General features: G+C 43.4%; 1 protein-coding gene and 1 pseudogene across 3 annotated transcripts; both read right to left on the bottom strand.

Annotated features, from left to right (window-relative positions):
- Positions 1 to 63: 63 nt before the first annotated feature.
- LOC146207221 (molybdenum cofactor biosynthesis protein 1-like) lies at positions 64 to 18902 on the bottom strand. 3 transcript variants are annotated; one of them, XM_084576008.1, is made up of 11 exons: positions 18804 to 18902; positions 18308 to 18354; positions 18027 to 18248; positions 17834 to 17918; positions 16637 to 16804; positions 15858 to 15950; positions 15651 to 15784; positions 11072 to 11143; positions 10846 to 10998; positions 9191 to 9301; positions 73 to 2042 (listed from the first exon to the last, which is right to left on the bottom strand). In XM_084576008.1, the coding sequence occupies exons 3-11, from the start codon at positions 18153 to 18155 to the stop codon at positions 1866 to 1868; spliced, it is 1122 nt and encodes a 373-aa protein (XP_084432134.1). In that variant the 5' UTR covers positions 18156 to 18248; positions 18308 to 18354; positions 18804 to 18902; the 3' UTR covers positions 73 to 1865. The 3 variants fall into 3 exon arrangements, with proteins under 3 accessions (XP_084432235.1, XP_084432134.1, XP_084432186.1); XM_084576060.1 differs by lacking the exon at positions 18804 to 18902 and adding an exon at positions 18625 to 18797; XM_084576109.1 differs by lacking the exon at positions 10846 to 10998 and having other exon boundaries at positions 64 to 2042.
- Positions 18903 to 23816: 4914 nt separating this feature from the next.
- On the bottom strand, positions 23817 to 24668 carry LOC146207222 (uncharacterized; annotated as a pseudogene).
- Between the last annotated feature and the right edge of the window lie 2310 nt (positions 24669 to 26978).

Here is a 26978-nt window from a genome sequence, read left to right on the forward strand (position 1 = left end):
TAGTGTGTCGCTTTTATGTGACACATAGGGAGGCGGTGGCGCATCACTGGCCGCGATAGCGGTGAAACAAGTAAGGCAGGGCAGATTTCGATCTACTTTTTATCCTTAAATGATTTCTTAAGATGGGCTACAGTAATTGAGCAATTTGAGCAATTTGAGCAATGAAAGCAAGGGAATGTAGCTGTTTCATGTCATGTCTAGGAGCAATGCTAATCGCGCTATGTTTGTTGGGTCAGCTGATCATTCATATACTGTTTACTGCTTGAGCGGCTACTGCGGGAGTTCTCACACCTCCACTGGGGTTCTATTCATAAGGAACCATTATCCATTTCGGATTCCATTTGCTCTGCCCTAGGCTAATTTTGTTGAGTGACAAAGCCGAGGCGTTCAAGCATCCACTACCACAGCAAGCATATTTCAGCATTGCCCACATGACACAACCATCGGTTTGCCTGTATGTGCGGGGAGTGGCGATGACTGTTGTCGTCGGCGGGAGCTGCTATCCCGCAACTTCTTTGACTGGCCGCTAGCTGCGTTTGTCTGATGCTACCGTCATGCTGACATCCAGATGAAAGAGAAAATAGACAATTGATACTTATGAAATAGTGACTTTAAATTATGTTTCATAATGACCTCGGCAAAAGTTGCTTTGTCGTCGCACGATCTGCTTACTTCAAGAAATCGTTGCTTTTCCCATGACCATATTCCCAATTATTATCGGCAGCAAAAGCTTATGAGATGCATGTTTTCAAGAAAAAAAAATATATATGTAGCGCTGTTTCACTAAATAATAAGTTGGCCACCCATTTATTAGGCATCGTTGTCTTCAAGTGGGACATGTTCTTTTATACTTTCATAAACCTTAGGTGACTGCATCGAAATAGTTTTTCTTTCTTAGGAGGCATCTCGTAAATATTTACAGCAAGGAATGTCATCCGCTTGTTGCCAAAAGGCTGCCGTTGCTGCTCTGGTATTCAGTTTATCGCTCCCTTCTCTACAAACACAGTGTTTGGAACTGGCAAGAAAGGCTGCCAAGGTTGGGGCTTGAAATTCAGAGGCTGCCCTTCTTCGCCCATTTGAAGGAGTTGCAACTGGAACAGCATATAGAGCGATGCATGCGCATACCACCGCTGTTGATCTTTTATCTTCTCTTAATCATCTCCTTTTGATTGTTATGTTCTTCTTAATTCAAAGGACAGAGTAAAGAAAAAGAGATTTGCTAGCCGTGGAACCTTTTAGCAGATAAACTGTGGCCGGCGGAAATGAAATGATAAGTGAAAGGAAAGAATGAAAGGGGACGAAAAGAAGAAAGAACAGGGATGGGGTATGTAAAAAGCGTAGAAAATAAAAAAAGGCTGCAAAGATAGCGCATCGCTTTCGGCTATTCAAAACACTTTGTGTGCAAAAGACAGCGCAACACATGCGCTTTCTCTGGAGAATGTCCTGGCGCCCCCGCTGCTATCACCGCATCCCCACATACCAGAGAGGAGGAGCGGCGCTGCACGTTCCGATTCAAAGCAATTTTCCTCCTCGCCGCGAAAATGGTCGATATACAAAAGTACTAAAGATTGTGCCAGTCGAGATGTTTACATAACACTTATGTAGCCTGTTGGTCAACCCACATTCAAGAACAACTCTTCACATGCTCTGGTGCGTCCAAATTTTTTACCAGCGCTTCCCATCTCCACAACCAGTTCTAAATAGAATGCTTAATTTCAAGTTGCATACAAGCTACCTGACAAAAAAAAACATGAAAGAAACATGAAAGGCTGAAACAGATTCAGCACCGCGCAATATCAGCGCATTTAAAATAATTTGTATTTGCATCTTCAATAAACACAAAAACTTGAAGGATGCTGCATAACCTATCCTCCGATAAGTATCATAGGCCTGTTCTTCATGGTGGAAAGTGTGTCCATGCCGGCATGGCTGAACTTCTTCTTCAGCACAGCGCTGCCAATTATGCTGAGGAGCTCATCGGTGGTAGCTCCACTTCGTAATGCATCCTTTAAGGAGACCTCATGACCGCCAAAAAGGCACACCTGCATGCAACAGAAAAAAAAAAGCACCCAGATCACTTGCTAAGTAAGAAAGGAGGATTTGGTGTTATAAATCAATAATATTGCAATGATTTCAGCCAAAATCTAAATGCACGCTATTGTTGAACTTGTGTTACAGTAACTTACAGAAGCTGTTGCATACAAGTCTTTTGGAATAATTAAATAAAGACTTTTCTACGCATGGATGAGCTACAAACATGAAAGCTGCGGTATACATCACCAAATTCGGCTGGTTTCAACTTGATACTGCACAAATTTCTCCTTTAAATGGTCACATGCTCTCAAGACTGCAATATACTATCAGGGTGCAGCCTCACTGTGTCTTTTGGGATAATTAATTACTTTCTATTAAATGATGATCAAGGTATGCCATGCTACAAACTGTGCAGGAAAAGGCTTATTGCTGTGTCTACAAGCATTACATGTACAGCCTCGTCCACTTCTAGCTACAACACGGTCACTGCTTTCAAAGCGTCATTGCGTCCGACCCGGCCACGCAATAGAGCTTAGTGGCAGGCCATATGAAGCAACACGCCCGGGTCTTTCTGTGCTTGCATCGCTTTACATGGATATATGCCTATGTCGGGCGCAATGTTGCTTTGAAAGCAGTGACCGTGTTATAGCTAGAAGTGGACGACCCTGTACATGTCATGCACTGCAAGTTGCAATAAAATTCTATTGTGCGTAAACTAAAAAAAACGTATATTCTTTAGTAACCTTCTATATACCGCATTCCAGCTATTAATATTAAGGAATAAAGCTAGCAATCTGTATTCAGCCAAAGTCTAACGATTACAACAATCAAACGAGTAACTTTTGCAGCCTTACAAGGCAGTAGAAGTTTTCACCACTTCCGAGTGACACGAGTGGAAAGAGTGCATAAGTATGGTGATATGTCAAATGAAAGTAACAAGCACACGAAATGCATTTACGAACAGCCCTTCTATTGATTGCTAGTGGCCTTTACACTGAGAAGCCTAGAATCTAGTGCCTTAAAGAAGGGCACAACGCCATTGTAACAACATTGACACAATAAGACCTGAAGACTTGGCAGGCGAAAATAAAACAAATGAATAAGTATTATTTACTTGAGCAGCTGTCACAAGAACCTGAAGTCAGATATGCGAGTACAGGTTTAGAGCTCGGAAATGTGCTGAAAGTATTTGTTGCTCCAAAGCATAAGAAATAAGAAAGCACATGCAAAATATTCATGGGAAGTTAGAGAATGCTAAATTAAATATTAGCCCATAAGTCAACCATAAAGACATGACATTCCAAATGGATGCTTCAAAAAATAAAACAGTACTAAGCAAGAACAGTGTGAAAAATATTAGCTAGCCATCCTAAACTTGCCAGCAGATAATACACATCAGCACTTGGAAAAGTCCACGCAGAAAGAAAATAAAAATTAAAACCATTAGGCAGGTACCATAGCAGTGGCCATCAGCACAAGAGAGGTACAGCACAAAATGGCATGAAAGGCTAATAAATTTTACAATTTTTCAGTACACCAATGACACTGAACTAGTCATGTCAGGTTTAAATTACAGCAACACAGTTTTTATAGCTCAGAAATATGCTTACCAGGTTTTGCATTGGTTCAAGAGGCATTATATTTTTCTTAATAAGACACAGTTGTTTCGCATTCACAACTCACACAAACGAGAGAGTCAAAATTTTAGAGTACAGTCGTGCCTCGTTAATATGGACACTTTGGTTTCCGACCGAAACTGTCCATAAAGCGAGTCATCCATAATAACGAGTCATGAATAAAAACAAAAAGGATTTTATTGAGAAAAGAGATTTGTAGTTAACGACTGCTTTTGTACATAACGGTGTGCACTGGACTCAAAATTTCACAGAACACCGGAAATTTTGAGTGCATTATCCTTGTCATTGTTGTCTTCGAAAAAATGTAGTGCAGTCTGAAGCGACTCGCTTACTATGACACCCGTGATGTTAGGCTTTGTGTTGGTCGAACTTTCGAGCACGAACTCCTCACTGGCCGATGAATCAGCGTCTGATTCTCCACTCACCGCCACTTCCTAAATGGCCTCTTCATTGAGCTAAGTAGCCGCTAAGTAGCCGCTAAGTAGCTGCTTGAGATTCTCCTGAGGCGAGGAAACAGCTGAGCTGTCGATACTAGTCCCTCGCAGCTTGGATTGACTGAGATTGCTTTTGCCGCTCTTATTCACAAATTTCTTCGCGCCTACGTTCAGCTCTGTTCTTTTGCGTCGCCATGCCAAAAGCCAGACTCAAGTTGAGGGCTACAGGCTCCTGATGCTGTGCACTTTTTTGCCTAGTTAACCTTTCTGCCTTTCCGTTCTTCTGATCCTTTTTTTTTTTTTTTTTGCCTTGTACTGTTTCTGTAAGAAAGCGAGGGAGTCAAGTTGACAAGCTGCTATGTAGAGGGCTATCGAACGTCCCCATCTTCTTGGCGCCGTTTTTATGTGTTCCCATAAAACAAACACTGCAAGCTGAAGTACAGTTTAGAATGACGGCTAGCCGACTACGAAGAGCTCAGACCTTGCCAAGGCCGCATCGTTGACCCAAAGCGAAGCCGACATACGGACCGCCTAGTGTGCAAAGTTTGGCAGTTCAGCAGCGCAACAGGGACGAAAACCAGAAGCATGAGAGGGAAGCGCGTTCAGGACGGGACGTTCAGTCGCGGTTGCGTGTTCGTACGTCGCCTTTCTTTTGTCGCTCTACTTTGTGAGTGTGTCTTAACTCTCACCGAAAAGCGTTAATGGCTTCATGGAACACACATTGCGCTTTGGGAAAGAAAACTTCAGTTTCCACCGCCACTGTAGGCACTTGTCTTTCTTCCTGTCATTTCTTTCTTACGCTTTTACCGACCTCTCTGTTCACGTTCCGCAGAATTGCAACCATATGCTGCTGTGTTCCCGACTGCGGCGGCTGACCCTCGGTTTGCTATGTACGTTCCTCTCCGCTCTTGTGCTCCCCTCCCCCCCTCTTCCCTCCCTTAGAACGGCGACACGCCCGCTTTAGTTCTTTCCAACCCCACAGGACTCGTTCAGGCATCTTGCCGTATCGGCTGTCGCGTAGGTTCGCGGGCGGTGCGCCCTTCTTTAACTTACGTTTGGACTACTCTTTTTTTCAAGCACTGTCCATATTAACGAGACAAAAATACATGGGCCCAAGTGGGGTGCGTGCATTCGTCCCCTGTCCATTGTCCGGACAGCGAGTTTCCATACTAACGAGGCATAAATACATTGAAAAGGTTTCGTCCCCAGAAAAACTGTCCATAATCCGGGTCGTCCATATTAACGGGGGTCATATTAACGGGGCACGACTGTACTTTATATACAAAAAGAAAATTGTGAAGATTGTGTTTTTAACAGTATATTTGACCATAGTAGATTACCTTGCAAGGTAATTTACTATGGTCAAATATCTAGGGGAGTGTTTTACAAGACACTTATCACACTGACTATGCTGCACAGCTTAGAACAGCATGAGTGGTAATATACAAACTAGTATCAATGCTCAATTTACAATTATGATTGATAGTTTTTAAACCATCTGCGAGTCATCATTTCGGTATAACTGTGTACAGGGATAGCTCTGTACAAGACAGCCTTCAGGCCTGAACTAAGAGTGTTGATACAGAACACTGCAAAGAACTGCACTGAATGTAGCATATGGTGCCAGAAATTCCAGATTAAAATAAATTACATAAAATGAACACATTGGAAATTCTTAATGAACATATATTACTACTGTTAACCATTTTATATGAATGCTTCCTTTCAATTTCTTCAAAATCAGAAACAGCAGTATGACTGTGTGATCGAAAGCTCCGTCGTCCTACCAAGAGTGTCTTCTAACTAACGAAAAAGGGCAGAGCTTATTATATTCCATGCTTTTTCAAACAACTGCCTGCATAAACAATTTGTGCAAGCATTGTCAGTGTTCTAAGCAAAGAACTGGTGCCTGAATGCATTGATAAACTATATTAACTGAAATCAGAGTTTTTGCCCTGCTTATGAGGTTTATTTGTCTAGCTGTGTACTACAGCAAAATCTTGTTCATTTCACCCATGTCAATTAAAAAAATTTGGATAATTCAAACTAGGAGTGTGGATCACATCGGACGCTTGTTAATTAGGGCATAGACGGGCCTCGCTCTACTTAATTCAGCCAGGTGATCATGTACAAATAAAATGCACACAGTCAGCAATCCCCAAAGTAGACTTCTACGAAGTTAAATTGTGTAGAACATTGGTGCCAGACAAATTCGTGTGCGCCAAGGCAGACACAACGATGATCGGAAGCTCATTTCCGAAATATATAGCCCAGCCACATGGTTTTAGTTTCACTTTAACTTTACTCCATTCCGCAGCTGCAGTAGGGCATGCACATCAGGCAGTCGCGCCGCTTCGGACACTGCTTGGAGCGTCACTGTCCTTTTATTTTTATTTCAGAGTCGCATCATGCTGTTCTAGCCTTATGTGTATCCCTTGTGCGCATCCATATGCTAATTCGGGTATGCTGAAACATGCGCTGGACTGGTTGGACACACAGTCTCACTGCACTGCACGCTTCATCGTGATGGTTCACTGCAGTGACTGTTCAGCAAAGCATCCCCAAAACGTGACAGTGATATTTTGTGAAGAGGCATCACTGCTACTGTTTGGCACTGCAAAAAGGGTAGTGCAGGCCTTTACAATTTCGGAGCACCTCTTAACGATCCAACAGTGTGTGTAATGTAATGCACCTTGATGAAACAAACAAAAAAGAAAACCATTGTTCTGAGCTGGGTTTCATCTCGTTTGCAGGCAACCATCATACAGGCCTTCATTAGATAAAATTACTGTGACGCAAACAGTTTTCAGCACTTTTTTAACGCAACAGCATTAAGGGCCCTGTTCATCAAATCCGCTGCTGTCAGTGTCAGCACTGTGAGTGAAAAATCACGAGCATGGTGCTGGCAGGCGATAGCTGGTAGCTAACTGAATGGTATGTGCACTGATTGGGAATAGGGTTGCCTGACATTATGTTTGGAAGAAGCTGCCAACTCAGGCCTCTCCTTTCATATGGGAGAGCGATATCGGAATCAGCCTGCCAGGACATTTTAGTTCACGTTACTCCTAAGTCATGCAGGCACCTTCATATAATTTGGCTAAAGCCAGACTTTATATGCCTGGTTGTAGCTTACGCTAGTGCGTCATATCCTTAAAGCTTAAGTGTACCCCATAATATTTAGGCCCATTCAATAATCAAACTTTCAGTGAATTCTAACATATTTCTGGGTTCCTTGAAGGCTAAATTAATTAGAGATTACTGTATCTCAAATTGAGAAGTGAAAAGTGTTGAAATGTTTTCTTTCTTTTTTTTTTTCAATTATTACTAAGTACCTGTGTATGTATCCCATATGCATTACTTTACTGTGTTGATGTAAATGATTGAACATAAGTTATCCCTTGAACATATTCCTTTCTACTTTCATTTACTGCTTCACCAGTTGTGTGACGTGCTCCGTGCATATATCTGTGTGCTCATTTATAATCTACAATTTATTTGCTCTTGATGTTATGGCGTGCTGTCCTGTCTTGCAAGAATGCATAAATACTACTTGTGCCAACTTTTTCACTCCAAGGCTGCAGTCATGTACAAATAAATATAAATTAAAATGAAACCAAGTAAGGAATACTTGACACTAAAGCCACAATCACATTACCGACATCTGAAAAAAAAAGTTGACTGTGGTTTAGCTCTGGTTAACCCTAGTTGAACTGCGAAAGCAAAGGCTGCATGGCTACGCTTGCGGCCAAATGAAGAGTCGGACGCATAGGTTCACTCACCGGTGCTAGATCATTTTTATGCCACAGCCGGTTGCATACAGAACACACATCTCCAAAAGGGTTGTTCGTGAAGCGGCGGTGAAACTCTCAAGCGGCCGACTCGTGCTCGCCCACTCTTTGTGCAACGTCTGCGCGCCAACCACCTTCGACATCTCCAGGCTCAACGATTAACCCGACCAAAGCCCTCTTCCTTTTTTTCTCAAGACATGCAGCGTGCTCTTCATCTGTTTTTTCTGCACGCTGTCTCCTGAGGGTTTCGTTGCGCCTGCCATTTGTGGCTATGGCATACGAGTGTGGAGCAAAAGCTTTGGCTGCGGGCGGCCGAGTGTTGCATCAAACACAGCCAGCATTCCGTTGAACGCATCAGATTTCACCAACATTTTAGGTGGTGGTGGTAGAGATGTTTATTGCATCTAAATATGGGGGGAACATTTAAGCTCCGCCTTTAAGGGTATGATGCGATCGCGTGAGCTACCAGCCCACATATAAAGACCCGCTTTAACCAAGCCGTATGAACGTTCCTTCGTGGCCTATAGGCATAACGTGAATACTAGGGTCCTGGCAGGCTGATTCTGACATAACTGTCCCATGTTGAAACGAGAGTCCCAAGTTGGCAGCTCCTGCCATTTGCGGCAAAAGCATACGAGCATACACGACAAGCCGAGCTGGCTAGCGTAGTGTTCCTTTCGCAACAAAAAAAAAAAAAAGAGATCTATGGAAATATTTTTTGGAGGAAACAACAAGAATGCAGAATTTCAATATCACAGATGCGTTTGATGAACAACCGCAAACAGGCACATCAGGGTAATTCGAAGATACTGACCTGTGCAAAAGAACACTGCAAATGTAAGCTCGCAACAGCCAACACAGAGGAACAACTAACAGATAGTGTGACTGCTAGCAACAACCCCTGATTTGAAACGAAGCACAGCTGTAGGGATAGAACTGCCTCAAGAATGTTACGAGAAAATGTGGCTAGGCATGTAGCCATGATGAAGGTTTAAAGAAAAAAAAAAAAACATTTACTCACTCAACATGAGGATATGTACATACTACTCAGATCTTTAAATGATTTGAAGAAGCAGATGCGGCAACTGTCACTAGAGTGAAAAAATACTTGTCATATCTACAGTAAACAATTTGCAAGTTATGCAGCATATGTTATCATGCTAGCACAAAATACAATAGTATTGCCACTTTAGCACAGAGATATCAAGCGGTTTGAAAAATCAAAGAATTAATACATGGTCGACATGCTATGAAAATGATAAGGCCGATCTCGATTTCTAAATGCAGAAATGCAAACCTTGAGGTTTCCATCAGCTGTGATGCGAAGACGATTGCAGGTGCCACAGAAATGTTCAGTCATGGAAGTTATGAAACCAATACGCCCTGTCCATCCAGGAACTGCAAATATCTGTACAAGACAGAAAGGAACTGACCTTCACAGTCTGCTGCATGCAGCAGGGTAATATGGAATACATGAATGGCCATTATAGACAGATGGAACAGTTTGTGAATTAAAAGAACAAGCAACCTTTATAGAATGTCACAGTAATGTTCATGATGTAGCTTCGATTAATACCTTCGTGTGGGCGAGTCGGTGATGCATCATGTAGACCAGGAGTGCAACAAACAAAGACACAAGGAACACACTGAGAAACGGGACTAGCGCATATGCGTGCTAGTCCTGCTTTTCAGTGTGTTCCTTGTGTCCTTGCTTCTTGCTTCTTGCTCTCCTGGTCTACATGATGTAGCTGTTCAGTGCAATAGGGGTGCACTTCTTCAAATACAAGCAACTACAGGGTAAAAAAAATGTGCTAGAAGCATGCAAACAGCACAATGCCAAGAAGAACTGTTATTCAACAATCAACAAATTATATGTGTTCAACAAATTATATTTGTATTGTTTCTTTAGTACAACCTAATGCTCCAATATTTTATCAAGACCTCTGAGTAAGGAAATTTATCCAGGTCCTTGAGGCAAAGGCATTTGAAGCTTGAAGTTGCTCATTTCATTTGTTCCAGCTAAACCACTATGTTCCAAATATTGCAAACTCAACAAAAATTAGGAGGACACTTAAGCTTCGCCTTAAGAGTAGATACGACAGTGCCCCTAACAGCACCTTTTGGTTTTGTTAATTTCGGGCATCAAGAGACTGGCACAGAGTTTGGTAAAGAAATGTTTCTAGTTCGTCTGGTTTTTGGGGGAAAGGAAGGTGCAGTACCTGTCTCTCTTCTTGATGGACACCAACGTTTGAAAAAAGAAAAAAAATACAGCATACAACTGAAGGTGCATATGTGGTTAGCTTCCCTATTGCAAAGTAGCCTCCAACTTTACTAACAGCCAGATGCTAAGTGGGAAGCGAAATGGTATGGCACCACCGTGAACAGCGCACAACGGGTGGCTGTGTCAACAGTTCAATCCAAAGTCATATAAGTATTTTTTCAGAACACATTTTTCTCAATTTTGAGTTACGGTGACAGCAACGCTATTTCAACCAAACGAAAATATACAAAATATATTTGCAGAAAATATATTTTGTCATGGAGGATATCCTCATATCTTGTTTTTTCCCTCGAAACATGTTAAGTAATTCTATGTTTAATCAGTTGGCTGCTCCCTAAACAGCATGCATGACGAAAGCAAAACAACAAAACGTGAGAAACTTTAGTGCCAGACATGGTTAGCATTGTTCATGTGCTCTTGCAACTTCCAGAATGAAAATAAAGACTAATAGCCAGTAATGAAAGCAGGCATCCAGAAGAATTCACATTTACCATTTCTCTGTTCGGTTAGGCCAACAGACACGAGTGATGCCCTCAGGTAACATAAAACCCCCAAAGACACAATCAATTTGCAATCATTGCTCATTCATCTGTTCATTCTCTGCAACTCAATCTCTAAATTTTCAAATCACTGAAACAGTATATGCAAAGTAGTAATGGATTCAAAATTACCTTCGAAGTGTGATTTGGCTCATCTTCATGTCGTTTGAGCTCTGGCCATTGCTTTCTGATTATCGATAGCATGTGCTTGAAAGGCACAAGCTTTTGCCTGCTCCATTTGTTTCCGTCGAAGGGCATGTACTCTATAAATCGAACCTCTAGGTTCTGAAATTGAAATGCTGGTCTCAAGTTTTTGTGATATTTCATGGCAGCTTTCAGTAATATTTATAGTACTTACGCTGGACTCTGTGAGCCTCACAAAGTCTACTAGCTCATCCTCATTAATTCCTTTCATCACAACACAGTTCACCTGAAATAAAAAATTCCTGTGAAAGTTTCTCAACACGGTTATCCATAGCTCATTCATTAGTTTATCAAGGACAGGAAGAACTGAATATATTTAATGAGTATCATGCTTGCTTCATCGAAGAAAATAACCCTGCTATACACAAATCTTCATGTAAATTATTGGCAGAATTCAAGTCAGCAGCCCCAGATGGGCAGCCTTTAACGAAACCATGTGCATTTGCAAGAGTAACTATGCAAGCAGATGTGTTCTGAAATGTTCCACAATTGCAAACACAGCGCAATTAAACACCCTCATAATAATAAAAGAAAAAAAACAGCCAATAACAAAGTCAGGAAGATGAAAGAAAATTCACTATCACTTGAAAGCCTCACTAAAAACAAGTATTTAAGTAATAATCTTTCAAAGAAACATATGTATACCACACAGTGATGCAATGAGCTTCTTTTTTTTACATAATAATACTGAACATAACACCCTTTTCTGTAGACTACATTCACTTTGATGCTATGTGCCATAGGATCAATGAAAAACTCCGACATCCCACATCACAGAGGCTTCAAGATTAAAAGGCAACTGAGGAGGGTTTAAGTAACAGGATTCTATGATCTTAAAGGGGCTCAGCATGCGAAACTTTGCAGGTAAAGCATGTAAAGCCATTTTAAGCTACCTTTGAAATGGTGATGAAATTGCTGAACAAAGCAGCAACAGTATTCAGGTTTCTCTGCGGAGCACCACACTAGGTAAGGGTTAAGTGAACTAGATGAGAGGTAGTGGGTTGAGAGCAGGCCCACGTCAGCACGGCGCATGAAGTAGGGAGCGCCGAAATCTCGGGCCACCAAGTGGCAGTGCTTTCACTTGGCGCTGGTAGCCCCAAGATTGCATCGCAATGGCTCAACAGGCCTGCTTGCATGGGAGGCGTGCTCTGTATGCACTGTTGTATACTTATATAAGGTGCTCCAATTGAAAGGATAAGAGATTGTATTCAGTAAAGGGCGGCTTATCTGAAGGGATGACGACCCATCGCTCTTTTGTTGTACCCGCATGGTCACGGCTAGAGACACGGCACAGGGTACGCCAAGCACACATGCAGTTCTCGCTCCGCAGCTACGCTCAAAGTCTCTTTAACGCTAGACACAAAAATGGCGCCAAGACGGGGCCAGGAAGAGAAGGCAGGTAAGATTTGCCCAGACGCATAGGCCCGAATGGTCTCGTATAACCACAGCAATGCAGTCATTCGATACTTGAGCGCTAAAGAACAGCCTGGTTGGGAATAGGAGAGGGGGGGGGGGTTGAAGAGTTCTACTGGAGTAAAGAAAGAACTCAATCGCTCACAGGTCATGCTTATTGCGTACGGAGCTTTGCATGTAGCACATTTACGTATTTATACGGCCTGTTCTCTGGTGCTGTTTTTAACAAAATCACCCTGAGCAAGTGCAGAGTGCATTTCCTTGTTTACTTCTTGGGCCACGTGGTTTTCTTTCAACTCTGCTGTGATCTGCACGTAACGAGATGAGCGAACTTCAGTGGACGGATAATTGTTTTGCTACTGGCTGTAGGACCGCAGACAGAGTGAAGGATGTTCAAAGTTACCGTTATTTGGGATTCCTGATGATGAAGCAAGGTGCACATGAGAGCGTAGCTTGTGCCATGATGACAATTAATGTACTCCTATGTGCGTAAAAAGGGCCAAACTGTAACCCCGAAAATTATTGACGGGCTTGTTGCTCAAGGTAAACTAGATGAAGCTGAAACTTCACACATTAATGCAGGACCAACAAGCACCCCCCAGATGTCTTTAGTAGTCGAAAAGAGTGATTCGAGACTTCTTACATGACAGGACATGTGGCCAGAAGAAGTGCGCCTTGAAACTTGACTGTGCCACTTTCAAAGACATTCTCCTCATAGATACAGATGAGGCAGCAGTGCATCACCTCCCATACGAGTATATAACAAACTGCGACTGCAGCGGGCTTTTGTACCTCTCAAGATATCTCTCGTGCTTCATCGCTGAGCTAAAATATTTAATTACCAAATGTTTGGGCGACGAAGAACTACGCGCCAACAGCATATCTGCGGCCTAATAATTAACACTTGCAAGATAAAACTTTATTCTTTCCGATACAATTGGATGCACCGTACACAAAGAAGAGATTAGCATGGAGGTGGTCTCCTTCTAGTACTTGGTCACACTCCTGCACTTTAATTCTTGTCAAAGGCCTGAGCAGCAGAAATAGTACAAAGAGAAATAGAGAAAAACTTGTTGAGGAGGGCAGTGTAAAGCCTGCAGAAGTCCGTCCAAGCAATGCATCTTTTGTGGTTTCTCAGAAAGTTTGTGAATCATTGTAAATAAAGCCATTTTGCATTTCAAATGCAATTAGACTTTTCATGTGCCTATTTGACATCCAGCGAACTTATTCTAATGCATAGAACGTTTTGTGCTTCACAAGAAAACAAAACCATTTTCCTTTCTTCCATAAATGTAGCCTTTCTTCCAAAGGCTACACACCAAAAAGCCCAAATACCTTGAAGAACGTACCTGCCTGATGAATACTACTCGTTCTGAGATGCTACGAGCAAGCGCGCGTGCCCCAGGTGAAGGCAGTGGCAGTGTCATCTGCCAGTGTCGACGTAAACAGCCTCAGGGCACCACCTTACCTCGACCCACTACCTCTAATCTAAAACGCTATGTAAAGGGTGTTGTGATGATGACATTTACGAAAGTGCTGCATCTGCAATGAAGAAATGTTTGCTTGCGGAGACGAACCAATGCTACTGAAAGTAAAGTGAACAGTTTGGGTGCTGCGGAAGGACACACGGATTAATGTGGGCAAAGGCAACAGAAATATGAAGTCTTCGTAGCAATGCCATCAGCTCCAACCATCTCCGCAAGTCTCCAATACCATGAGGAAAATCTCGCAGATCTTCGCGGGTTTCATCAGTAATTATGCCACAATTTTGATTGCTAGTGAAAAGACATTTGCCATGTTCTACCAAGAAGCTCAATATATTCAGATTCTTGAATCTCTCCAAGTGTAGCCTAGCGTCCTCTACACGACACCATTCTTTTCACACAAGTGTAGATGTCGTGCAGTCCTAGTTGAAAAAAACTTCTACACTCTCTCGAATGGCAGTGCCGATTGCGTGCAGCCAGTGCCGCAGCAGACCACAGCGAAAGGCGCGCACGACTTTGCCCTTCAGTATAAGTTTTAAATGGCGGCAGCGTGTTTGGCGTTGTCAATGGCATAAACACATTATTAGCGCCTATCTTTGGAGAGGACAGCCAACAACTCAGAGGATGAATATATGTATGCTACACCAGGTAAGGCTTCACTCAGTCAACAGCTAAAAGAGAAACACGTGCTTGTGTTTTTTCATGCGCCGATGCCATGCTTGCATGGTACTTGTTTTTTTTTATGGCTTAATATACTCATCTAGTTTGCTTCTTGCTTTTTTTTTTTCTCGTTCCCCGTAAATGAGCTTGGTACTAACCAAGTTTGTAGTTAGATAGCTTATTGGCACGTTTGCTATCCAACATTTTTAAATATGTTGACTTTATCTAGCCGTGTGTGTGTCGCCTGTTCTCCTTCGACCTTTGACAGGTTTTATTCAAAGCTATGAGCCAGATTTTAACTATCCTGCTTTACTTAGCGGTGGCTCCCAAAACATCAATATTTATACTGTCGCACAGACAGAAAAATCATATCGGCGGTGTTAAGCGACGGCACCAGTCACCAGGCTAACCACCCGGCTGATTGCCGAACGTCCACGCCGCCGCAGAGAATGCACCCTCTTCATCACTGATGTCGGAGTCTATATAAGCTTTATAGTTGTTAGTATAACTGCTGGCAGCAGGTCACGGTCCATTTCCTTTTCTTTCGTAGCTCGGAGAACACACGGCAAACAATGACAGGGGTGACAAGCGTGCGCAGGCGTCGCAAACGAAGCAGAAGGCTTGCACGACTTCTGCATTTGCTTCTATTTGGCGCTAGCATCGCGCTACGCCTGCATGTCTGAACTGGCGCTGCATAAGAGTAGCACTTGCACAGCACTGGCAGTGCACTGCATGAACTAGTGTAGATCCTGCAGGGTGAATCAAACGGACCTATATATTTGTTAAAATGATGGCTATAGGAAAGTAATTTAGTCGCCCCAGGTCCTCTGGTTTAGTTGTCAAGCACCTTAATCAACAAACCATGCCAGGTGGTGCTGCCTTTTGATCCAGCAATGATCAATGGATGAAATAGGAATGCACCCTCATATAGGCAGGAATTTCAGGCAAACACCTAGCATGATGGAACCAAAATGATTTTTTTATCCTTATGCAAGCCCAAATATTGTAAACTTTAGTGGCTGACTGCACAAATAATTTGCACTAGTTCTCTTTGACAATTTTTGCTAAAGCTCATTTTCGAGCATGCTTCGTGCGACCTTGTTGAAATGCCATTTAGGTTGCAACTTCTGACAGGTGACACGACATTTCAATCACCAGCAATGAAAAGCTCCTTACCTTTACTGACTCAAAACCAGCTGCCAAAGCATCGTCGACGCTTTTTCGTACAACATGCCAACCACGACGCCTAGTCAGGAATTCAAATTTTTCAGGTACAAGGGTGTCAAGACTTATGTTGACATGTGTCAAACCTGCATTAAGGAAATTTGAATTGGGAAAAGTGGAGATAATGTAAAAACCCAGCCCACCCAATAGGGGTTTTACCTGCTTTCTTCAAATCAGGAATTTTCTTGGACAGTATCAACCCATTTGTGGTGATTCCGAGAACATTAAGTTGTGGGATTTTCGCTAGTCCCTCTGAAACAAATAGAGCAGCAATAGAAAAAAAATTCATTTCCAGAATTCAAGCATCAGGCTTGTCTAGGACATTAGATAAGGACTTACAGTTATTTGTCATTTTATTTAAAATATACCACCACAACAAAAACAAATAAAATTGAGGTTTCTTGCTCTATCTGTAATGACAACCTATGTTAATGGAAATTTCCACCTCCATCTCCTTCACCTGGCTATATCAGCATTCAAACACTTACAAAGTAAGAGGCGAGTATCGTAACATGGCAAATGGCTCTTTTCCTGAGGATCGTAACTACTAAAATCAGGGCAGAATATCCAAGCCATGAGGAGATATGCCCCAATAATTTCACCGCATCCTGCCAGAAGTGCTTCAGAGCACCTTCCTGACAGTTCTTATTAGTTTATTCCAGATGGTCAGTATGCAAGGAAAATGGCAGTTTACTATGTTGCTTCAAATTTGGCATATATCACTGTCCTAGGGCAAACTAGGGACAAAAGATCTAGCACTTCAAATCATCATGACCACATCCGATCTATTTATATGCATGCACTAGGAAGAAATTGCTACCATGTAATCTGAAGTCGTATGAGCACCACCCACAAAACATACTAAACTAAAAGGGAATGCTCCTTACATATGTGCTTGGTAGATTAAATTCAGACCTTTAGTAACAAATTAGACTTACCAACAATACTGACAGCATCTCTTCGGACAAGAGGCTCGCCACCAGTGAGACGAATTTTGCTCACGCCAAAAGCACCAAACAGTGTGGCTAACTGTACTATTTCATCAGATGTCAGCAACTTTTCTTTTGGTGTTAATGGTACACCTTCTTCGGGCATGCAATAGACACCTGCAGTCACACATGGCCCAGAAAAAAAAAAAAAAGCAAAAAAAAAAAAAGGTATATGGTGTTGCACGCCTGCAGGTCGCCACATCTACAAAAATACAGACCCTAGCTGGCACCATGAAATTGGCTGTGTCCTATAAACATTCAGCACCAATAGTGCACTATGATATCACTTCTGCATAAACAGTGAATTTTTTGAAAACTTTGAAAGAGCGCAAACACACACGGCGCTTGTGTCTCGTCTCTTGTCTTTAGTGGTCGTGTGTGTTTGCGCTCTTTCAAAGTTTTCCAAAAATGTACCAACTCGCCCAAAAAGAAGTGTTAAACAGTGAATTATCAATGCATAAAACTTTTCTTTTCATTTGTTGACATGGCAGTTATGGGCCAAAAGTTTGAGAATAGCCTTAGCAAGAAGTTTCTATACCCAGTGTTCCTGAATGCCCACAATGTACAGGTGCACATTACAGGTGCATCAGCATGATCTTATTTGCTACTCAATGTAATCAGTTTGTATGGTATGGTATACAGTTTTCATGCCTTAAAACGGCATTAACTATGGGGAATGCTGTACTGAAAAGTGTCTGTGATTTCGACCACATGGGTTTTCTTTAACATGCGCTGACATTGCACAGGTCATGGACACCTCGCGTTTCGGCTCCAGTGAAACGTGACCACCACGGTGGGGTGCAACCCAAAATAGTAATGCAAGCACGCAGGTTAGGTTCGAGGCCCATGGGCATGGACCAGTGATGAAATAGGTCATTTGCACATGAAGCAGCAAACAAACAAGGTTGGCAGAAGCTACAAAAGTTAGCAATTAAAACACTGCAGTGAGACCGATGCGGCATGGGATAAGGAGCAAAGATGCAGTACTTCTGTGATATTTCCTGGAAAAGCTTTTGTGTCCAAGCATGCGGTTTGCACTGTACTGTTCAATGCAACAACGGAAGCCGAAACAAAATACCTGAAAGCAGCATGATTAGAGCGCCACATAACACGACAGCAAGCTCAAGCTGATGTGACAAACCTTACACCTAAGGCTGCACTTTTCCGTCAAGGAAATACGTAGGTAGGAGTGTTTCCTTCCGAAGGTGTCCATCAAAACTTGATCAGTGGTCTGAAGGACAAAACACACGACTGGTAAGGAGGCCGCGACATATGTGTTGGCTACATGCACATGCTCATCTGCTACCGTGCTCCAAACTAAGGCGCGGTGTATACTTGCCTTGTTGCTTTCTGTCGAATCAGTGTTGAGGCGCCATTTTACGTACGGGTTGTCTTTCACTTGTGACATGAAACGTACCATTCGAATCGCCGGTCCCGCATGACGAAGAAATGATGTCCGGATCTTCATCACTTACAATGCTGTCAGGCAATCTTAGGCTCGTGACTTTTTGAATTTGTGGCAGTTCTGTCGAAGGCTTCTGATGCAGCAGTCGTGCAACACCTGCACAAATAGTTGGCCGTTTCATCTTGGGCGCCAAGTTCGCTCGCATTGTTGTTTACCTTGAAAAGTATGAACTGTTGCCTTGTTCTTGCGTTCTGTATATAGCCTGAGTCATGAGAGAACAACACACAGGAATGTTAGGCATGTACGGCATACTTGGTTCGCGTCGACACGAACAAATGAACAGCGGATGTCACAGGAAATTAATGCGGCGGGGAAGATAGCCGAAGCAAAGTCAATGCTCTCGATGCACTGCACGTGCGGATGCTGAGCCTTGAACGTTCAAGTAACATGCCAGGCGCGGATACAACAGGTGCGATGCAGCCAGACCGAATCGGGACTGCACTACACACGCACAAGTTGATAAAGCTCGTACTTTTCGGGCGAAAGGTCGTTCACGACTCGAAACGATGATGGCTCTCAAGCATACTTCAACACAGCTGTTGACTTCATAATCAGTCGGATGAAGCTCACTCACATACTGGTAGAACACAGCCTCAAAACGCATGCTACACACCACCGTGTTGCACAACGAACACACACACGCATACACACCATGTAAAAAGCGCATGAGTCGAGCATAGAGAGAGATTTCTCTATGAGTCGAGTGCGCACGGAGTACGTTCCCATGCGGTGTTTTCATCACGTGGCCAGTTCGCCATATTTTATGCAAGCGCGGTTTTTTTGAACAACACTGCTGAACAAAGTTTTGGCCGCGCGCTGTATATACGCAAACTACATCAAAATATCATCTTTTTCTCTGTGAGCGTGGGAATTCTCGGTTGCTGCACATGTTACCCTGCAGTTGAGTGTGGGCGCTCGCATTATTCATGAATTACCTTTGCAGTGTCTACCATGTGTGGTCACGTCTTCCAGTTGAGCTCTGAAGCGTGCCTTTCATAATTGATTCACAGGAATGGAAAGGCGCAGTATCTGTCACACTTCTTTCTGTGTACCCCTGAATCGCGCCGTAAGGGAAGGAAGGAAGGTAGGAGTGAAAGTCCACTTGAGCTCTGAAGCGTGCCTTTCATAATTGGTTCACAAGAATGGAAAGACGCAGTATCTGTCACACTTGTTTCTGTGGACACCTGAATCGCGCCGTAAGGGAAGGGAGTGCAAGTAGAGCTAGTTACGATGGACAACGCTGACGGAGACGACGATGACGCGAAACCCAGAAACGGACGCCAAGGAGCTGCTTTCTAAAATGAAATAAAAGTACATTGCATGTAGCGGATACTACATATGCTGAGAGGCTGAGCGGTCGGAGCAGCGCGAGAGTTGTTGTTGTGGATGTAGGAAGAAGGAAAAGAAAATTCACGGGCCTGCTACTGGCTCTGTAGCTGAGCCACCTCCACTGCCTGATTGATTTATAGGAAGGGAAAGGCGCGGTAACTGTCTCACTTGTTCTCTATGGACACTTCCACCGCACCGTAAGGGAAGGGAGGAAGGTGGGAGTGAAAGTGGAAAGAGAGAAAGAGGAACCGTAGTGGAGGGCTGCGGAGTAATTTCGACCACCTGGGGATCTTTAACGTGCGCTGACATCGCACAGCACACGGACGCCACTTCGTTTCGCCTCCATCGAAACGCAGTCGCCGAGGTCGGGTTCGAACCCTACGCTGCCTCATGCGGACATAAGAGAAAATAAAGAAGAAAGAAAAAGAAGAAGAGGGCAAATACTGGCTGGTTGGTACATGGTACATGGTACATGAAAAAGAAGAGGGAGAAAAAGACGCGTGCCGCAACAAAAGTCGTCGTCCACCATCGAAGCGGTGGCTGGTGCAGTGACGGCCTACAACAGATGAAAATTCGGTGGCTGGCGGGCTCCCGCCGCAAGCGGCGTTGACCTACCGTCCCAGCCCCGTAGGGCCAGGGACAGCCAGCCTTCACAGCGCGAGAGGCGATGAGTAAGGACGTATTCGTCATCCCGTCCACGTCCTCCTTCGTCATCCTCTGTTTTCGGGCTGTTATTTTTATGTGTGAATATGGACAACTTGCCGCATTGACATTCACACACACACACACACACACACACACACACACACACACACACACACACACACACACACACACACACACACACACACACACACACACACACACACACACACACACACACACACACACACACACACACACACACACACACACACACACACACACACACACGCAAATATATATATATATATATATATATATATCATCATCATCAGCCTGACTATACCCACTCCAGAGCTAAGGCCGCTCCCATATTTCTCCGCTTAACCCGGTTCTGTGCTAGCTGCATCCACTTGACCCCTGCGAACTTCTTAATCTCATCCGCCCACCTAACTTTCTGCCGCCCCCTGCTACGCTTTCCTTCCCTTGGAATCCAGTTTCTTACCCTAAGCGACCATCGGTTATCCTCTCTTCGCACTACATGTCCTGCCCATGTCAATTTCTTCTTCTTAATTTCCACTAGAATGTCGGCAACTTGAGTTATTTCTCTGACCCACTCTGCACGCTTCCTGTCTCAATGTTACCCCTACCATTTTTCGTTCCATAGCCCTCTGGGTTGTCCTCAACTTTAGAGCTCTCTTTTACACACACACACACACACACACACACACACACACACACACACACACACACACACACACACACACACACACACACACACACACACACACACACACACACACACACACACACACACACACACACACACACACACACACACACACACACACACACACACACACACACACACACACACACACACACACACACACACACACACACACACACACACACACACACACACACACACACACACACACACACACACACACACACACACACACACATATATATATATATATATATATATATATATATATATATATATATATATATATATATATATATATATATACACGCTCTCTTAAATTCTATGTGTAAGTCCCCTCTGCACTTATGTTGTGACCCTGAAAACAAACAGAAGCTGAGCTTCGAAATAATTGCCTTTTTTTCTGCCTTGACACTGTTTTTCCCCGTCCAGTCGCTCTAAACACACGCCGCAGTGGGTCAGTGGTTAAGGTTTTCGGCACTGAACCGGAGTACCCGGATTCGAACCCTACCGCGGTGGCCACGTCTCGAGGGAAGCGAAAGGCAATGGCATCCGTGTGCTGTGCGACATCAGGGCATATTAAAGATCTCCAAGAAGACTAAAATGTTCCGTAGTCCTTCCCTACGGCACCTCTTTTTCGTTTTTCACTTTCCCTCCCACCTTCCTCCCTTTCTTTACGGCGCGGTTAAAGTGTCCATGGAGAGCCCCGCCGGGTGGTGCAGTGGTAAGACGCCCGACCACTGTGCCGGAGTACCCGGGTTCGAACCCGACCTCGGCGGCTGCGTTTCGATGGAGGCGAAACGAAGAGGCGTCGTGTGCTGTGCGATGTCAGCGCACGTTAAAGATCCCCAGGTGATCGAAATTACTCCGTAGCCCTCCACTACGGCTCCTCTTTCTCTCTTTCCGCTTTCACTCCCATCTTCATCCCTTCCCTTACGGCGCGGTTGCGGTGTCCACAGAAATCAAGTGAGACAGTTACCGCGCCTTTCCTTTCCTATAAATAAATCAGTCCATGGAGAAGTCTGGCAGATACTGCACCTTTCCTTTCCTATGAACCAATTTACAATAATTAGTCGCTCTGACACCAGTTCGAGCATTTCTTTCCAATAATCTATGTCCTTGTAGCACCCTACATTTTTAATTATCGTCAATACCCACTAAAGACTGGAACAAAGTTTTAGCACCTGCGATCCCACAAGGAAGTATGCTACAAGGGTTGTTCAGTAAAGGCTGAGACTGATTCTCTAAAACATTTATTTCTAGAAATTACTTATCAGGACTTCGATCAATTTTAAAGGGTCGTCAAAAAGGCGTCCCTTAAGATTTTTTTTTTCTTTGAGGGACTAGAACGGGTCGCCGGGGGCCAGGTCAGGGCTGCAAGAGAGGTGAGGGACTGTGTAGCAATTTTTTTCCGAGTGAGAAATTTCACCAGAGTATTCGCAACGTGAGCCGTTGCGTTGCCGTGGTATTTCACACAAAATTGGGCCCTTTTCCTGAGATGTGTCTCTTCATCAGCGTTTCCGAAACACTTCTGCACTACTCGACTGACACGATCTTGGAACTGCACAGCTGATTACAATCCGCCTTTGTGCACGAAAAATGTGAGAACCATTGTTTTCAACGTTTCCGCCTTGTTCTTCAATAGTCGATGCTCCCCTTGTCAATCCACTGAGTGCTTCGGCACTTATCTCTGGACCACATCAGTACGCCCAGGTCTCGTCTGCAGTAATAATGGTCTTCTAAGTTCTGACGTCTTCACTTTCCTCTCCTACCCATCGCTTTCATTGAGATGAATGTCTACACGGTTTCGTTTCTAGTCTGGCATACGAAGGCGAGGAATCCGTTACGCGCAGATTCTTGACATGCGAAGACGTTTGTCCAAAATTCTCTCGATGCATTCTACTGAAATCGCCTGGCATGGGGCATGTTTGATAGCGAGGCGTCCATCAATCGTAATCGCTGTATCCGCTGTTTTGACGGTTTCCTCACAAACATTTGCAAAAGGCGCCCCCACCACCCTCACTTTAATAATGGGTATTCCCTGCTGATTTTAAAAACCTTGAACCACCGAAAACAAATTGCACCAGACATGACTTCCTCACCAAATGTACGAATCACGTGAGCATACGTTTCCGTGGCCATGTGGTAAAGTGACACACACACACACACACAAAAAAAAAAAAAAGAAAAAAACGATAGCGTGGTGTCGTTCATGCAAGGTCCATATGGGTCACACAATAAGCACACTTGGAGGTGACGAAATACTACCTCCTGTGTTTATAAGTATTGATGCTTTATAAGGACCATCGAGGGCTACCGATGCCGACAGGCAGGTAGTGTCGCTAGTGAGGCTTTCCACTTAAAATGCTATTTAATGAGAGCAAGTGGAGCCTTGCGTAATTTTTCCATCATTTTTTTTTTTTTTTTACACAGGCAGATAAACATCGTATGCATATTCCGTTAGCTGCGAACAGAAAAAAAAAAAAAAAAAAAAAAAACATTGCATAAATTTAATTTCAGTCAGTTTACATCAATTTTCTGCTAGTTGTAAACAGAAAAACGCCTATAAAATCACAGAAGAGTTGAAAACGGAAAACCTAAGAGAACAGAAAATGTCGGTATTTTTCAACGAACATTTCTTGCGTGTAGAGCGCTCTGAATCACCAAGTGGAATTCGCCATGAATTTGTCACCTTCAATCAATCTTTATTTCAGTTTGTACATGCAAACTGGGGATGGTGAGAAAAAAGCAGTGAATTATACACCGCTTCATGGGCATCACCACCCTTACATGTCAGCAGTAGGCACAAGACAAAAACAACCACTGATAAAAAAAAAAATGAATACAAGGGCATCTACAGAACAAGGTTGACAGAAACATGTCTCATAACTGGCAGCAATATTAGACGCAGAAGACCGTGAGGCTATAACACAGAGTGGCACAGTACGTTCAAGTACTTGACATCACTGTAGCATAGATTGCTGAATAAAGCTTTTCCAAATGGCAGAAAATGACATAATATTCCCTTGGTCACTGAGAGAGGTATTTAATAACTTTGGCACAATAAATCTCAACATACAAAGCCCATAGTTAGTTCTGCACTTTGGTAATGCAAACGTACTCTGCAATCTGATGTCGTATGATGAGTGGCGTCATGTAATAGGAACAATTAGAGAAATAAATGAATCACCCCTTTTTATCGTTGATTTATAAAGACATGCAAATCTGTAGTCAAATAATTTGTTGAAAGGCACAATATTATAATGTAGGTAAATGTGTCTAGTAGACGAATCATACGTCCCGTTGACAATTGCGCGAAGCCTTATCTTTTAATTTAATTAATTTTCAATTAGTTCACAGGAAGGGAAAGGCGCAGTATCTGCCACACTTGCTGTGTGGACACCTGAACCGCGACGTAAGGGAAGTGAAAGTGGAAGGAGAGAAAGGGGAGCCGTAGAGGGCTACGGAGTAATTTCGACCACCTGGGGATCTTTAACGTGCACTGACATCGCACAGCACACGGACGCCACTTCGTTTAGCCTCCATCGAAACGCAGCCGCCGTGAACCCGGGAACTCCGGACAGTTGTCGGGCGTGTTACCACTGCACCACCCCGGCGGAAATGTTTGCAGTTTTATGACATTAGATACCACTGTATTGCCCCAGACAAGGAGGAAATAGCTAAGGTGGGAATAAAAAAGATGCATAGTATAAAGCAATTTTAGTTTTTATAGGTAGAATCCTGTTACGTGAAGTAATTATGAGAATTCTAGAAAGCGTTGACACAATATTATTAACGTGGGAATCCCATGTCATCGTACTGCTAAACGTTACACCCAATGATTTGAAGGTGTCCACGTACTCGATTACACTGCCATTGAGGTATAACGAGAGGCAGTAAAGAACTTGTTTTAATTCAGGAAGGAAGAGTACTGCGTAGTTTTTTCTTTGTTTATCTTTAATGAGTTGGCTGATGACCATGTGGCAAGCGATTATAGCATGCGGTTTGCGGTGTCTGCTAAGCTTTGTGCGTCATTGGAAGAAAATAATAGGCTGGTGTCATCTGCATATATAATGTATTTTGCATGGTTACTGATATTAGGGATGTCATATATATATATATATATATATATATATATATATATATATATATATATATATATATATATATATATATATATATATATATATATATGTATATATATATATACAGGAATTATTAATCACCACATACTGAGATCGTGAATTCAGATAAGATTTGATCAGGCTGAGAGCATGCCCGCGTATGCCGTAGTTCTCAAGTTTTGAAAAAAGAATATAGTGATTTAGGCAATCGAAGGCTTTACTGAATTTAACAAAAACACCAAGAGTTAGAAGCTGTGACTCAAACGTTTCTTAAATGTGTTCCTTTTGGACAAGTATCGCATGCTCCGTAGACCTATTTTGTGTAACGCCATACTGACAGTCGGTTATTACGGAATGTTTCTGCAGAAAATGTTGGAAGCGGATGCGAATCAGTAGTTCTAAACCCTTAGAAAAAAAAAAAAATACGGAAGTACAGGCACTGGCCTATAGTTTCACAACTTGTTCGCATCGCCTTTTTTTTTATATCACGGCTACCCTGGCTAGCTGCATGTCAGGGAAATGAGCTGTAATAAGTGCGGTGCTGTATATATGGGTTAGGCATGGCGTAATTATGTAATTAGGACCACTAATTAGGACCACTATACTAGTTGCCCTGCTTAACCACTTAGACTTATTTGCCAGATTACAACCCCCCCCCCCCCCTCCTCCCCCCTTCTTTTTTTCAAGGTCAGACTATGTTTTTTCTACCACTTTCCACGACGCGAAGAGTATACGGGCCTGAATTTCGTCGCTCTTTTCAGTTTTCACGGCGTTTACTCTTTCATTACGACTTCTTTGTTGAAACACCGCGGCATGATGTGTTGCCAATTTCCTATCAAGCGCAATCTTGCAGGTGCCTTGAAATGTTAACTTCTTTGTAATGAACAAGGCTCTCCTCGCAGAAAGTGTCCAAAATTTCTTTTGTGAGGTAGGCGCCTAAATCGATCACAATATGTAGGCACCCTCATTCTCACGTTATCGACAGAAAAACTTGCAAATTACAGCTATAATTGGCATTCGCTCACTAGTTATTCTTGATATCTCCCACTTCGGACGTCTATTCTATAGTAAGCGCGTCAACTACCAAGCTCAAAGATTTAATGCACGTCAGTGCCTAGTTAAGAAAACGACAGCTTCTTTTCTGCAGTAGCATCCTTGGGGTTGTACTCGAGACATTGCAAGTAAGAATCGAAGTTCAGGGCCCTGGGATAGGATTCGTCTGTTCTACCAACAGGCGACATGTGTATTGGGTGTAAACAACGTAATATAGTCACTTATCGCGTCCGCTACTCTTACCTGGCGCCCCGCCGGTGTGGTGCAGTGGTTACGGCGCTCGACTACTGTGCCCAAGGACGCGGGATCGAATCCCGGCCTCGGCGGCCGCTTTCCGATGGAGGCGAAAAGAAAGGTGCCCATGTGCTGTGCGATGTTAGTGCACGTTAAAGAACCCCAGGTGGTCGAAATCTTCGGAGTCCTCCACTACGGCGTCCCTCATAGCCTGAGTCACTCTGGGACGTTAAACCACACAAGACCACAAAACCAAACTCTTACCTGGCCCCTAAGCAACCTGCAGTTCACGTTGACGGCGTCCGATGTGCGCCGTCTTATCTTGCCCAGACACACTTAGCAGGGCAGTCCTGACCAATCCCATCCTTGTCGTCAGTTCAATAAATACGACTAGTGAAGACGCCAGTTCAGCAGAAGCACGTTTTTTTTTTTTTTTTCTGTTCTTTTTTTTCCAGAGCACACTGTCCTCGTAGTCAACTCCTAGCGTGCCGGACCTCTTATCAAGCGCAGCTGCTGACTGCCACAACTTGCTAGGCACTCGCGCTATTATGGCACCATCGGTAATAAAACCGTTCTAGTCACTCCAAACTTGCAAAAAAAGCAGGAGTTGTGTTATGAGAATAACTGACCCGTATCATTTTGCATGGTTGAGCAGCTCATGTAGGTAGTTTCAGAAGGAATTGTGGTTGTTGCATTAAACCGAGAAAGAAGAAA

The sequence above is a fragment of the Amblyomma maculatum genome, chromosome 1, assembly GCF_055883805.1.
Source record: "Amblyomma maculatum isolate TAMU_Amacu chromosome 1, ASM5588380v1, whole genome shotgun sequence".
NCBI lineage: Eukaryota > Metazoa > Arthropoda > Arachnida > Ixodida > Ixodidae > Amblyomma > Amblyomma maculatum.

Excerpts from the sequence above, each read along its gene's own strand:
- LOC146207221 (XM_084576008.1), bottom strand. The coding sequence starts at position 18,155 with ATGAAGATCCGGACATCATTTCTTCGTCATGCGGGACCGGCGATTCGA. Across the intron at positions 9,302-10,845 it reads AGCCAAATCACACTTCGAAG|ATATTTGCAGTTCCTGGATG; the intron begins GTAATTTTGAAT and ends TGTCTTGTACAG. Across the intron at positions 2,043-9,190 it reads CAGCTGATGGAAACCTCAAG|GTGTGCCTTTTTGGCGGTCA; the intron begins GTTTGCATTTCT and ends TGTTGCATGCAG.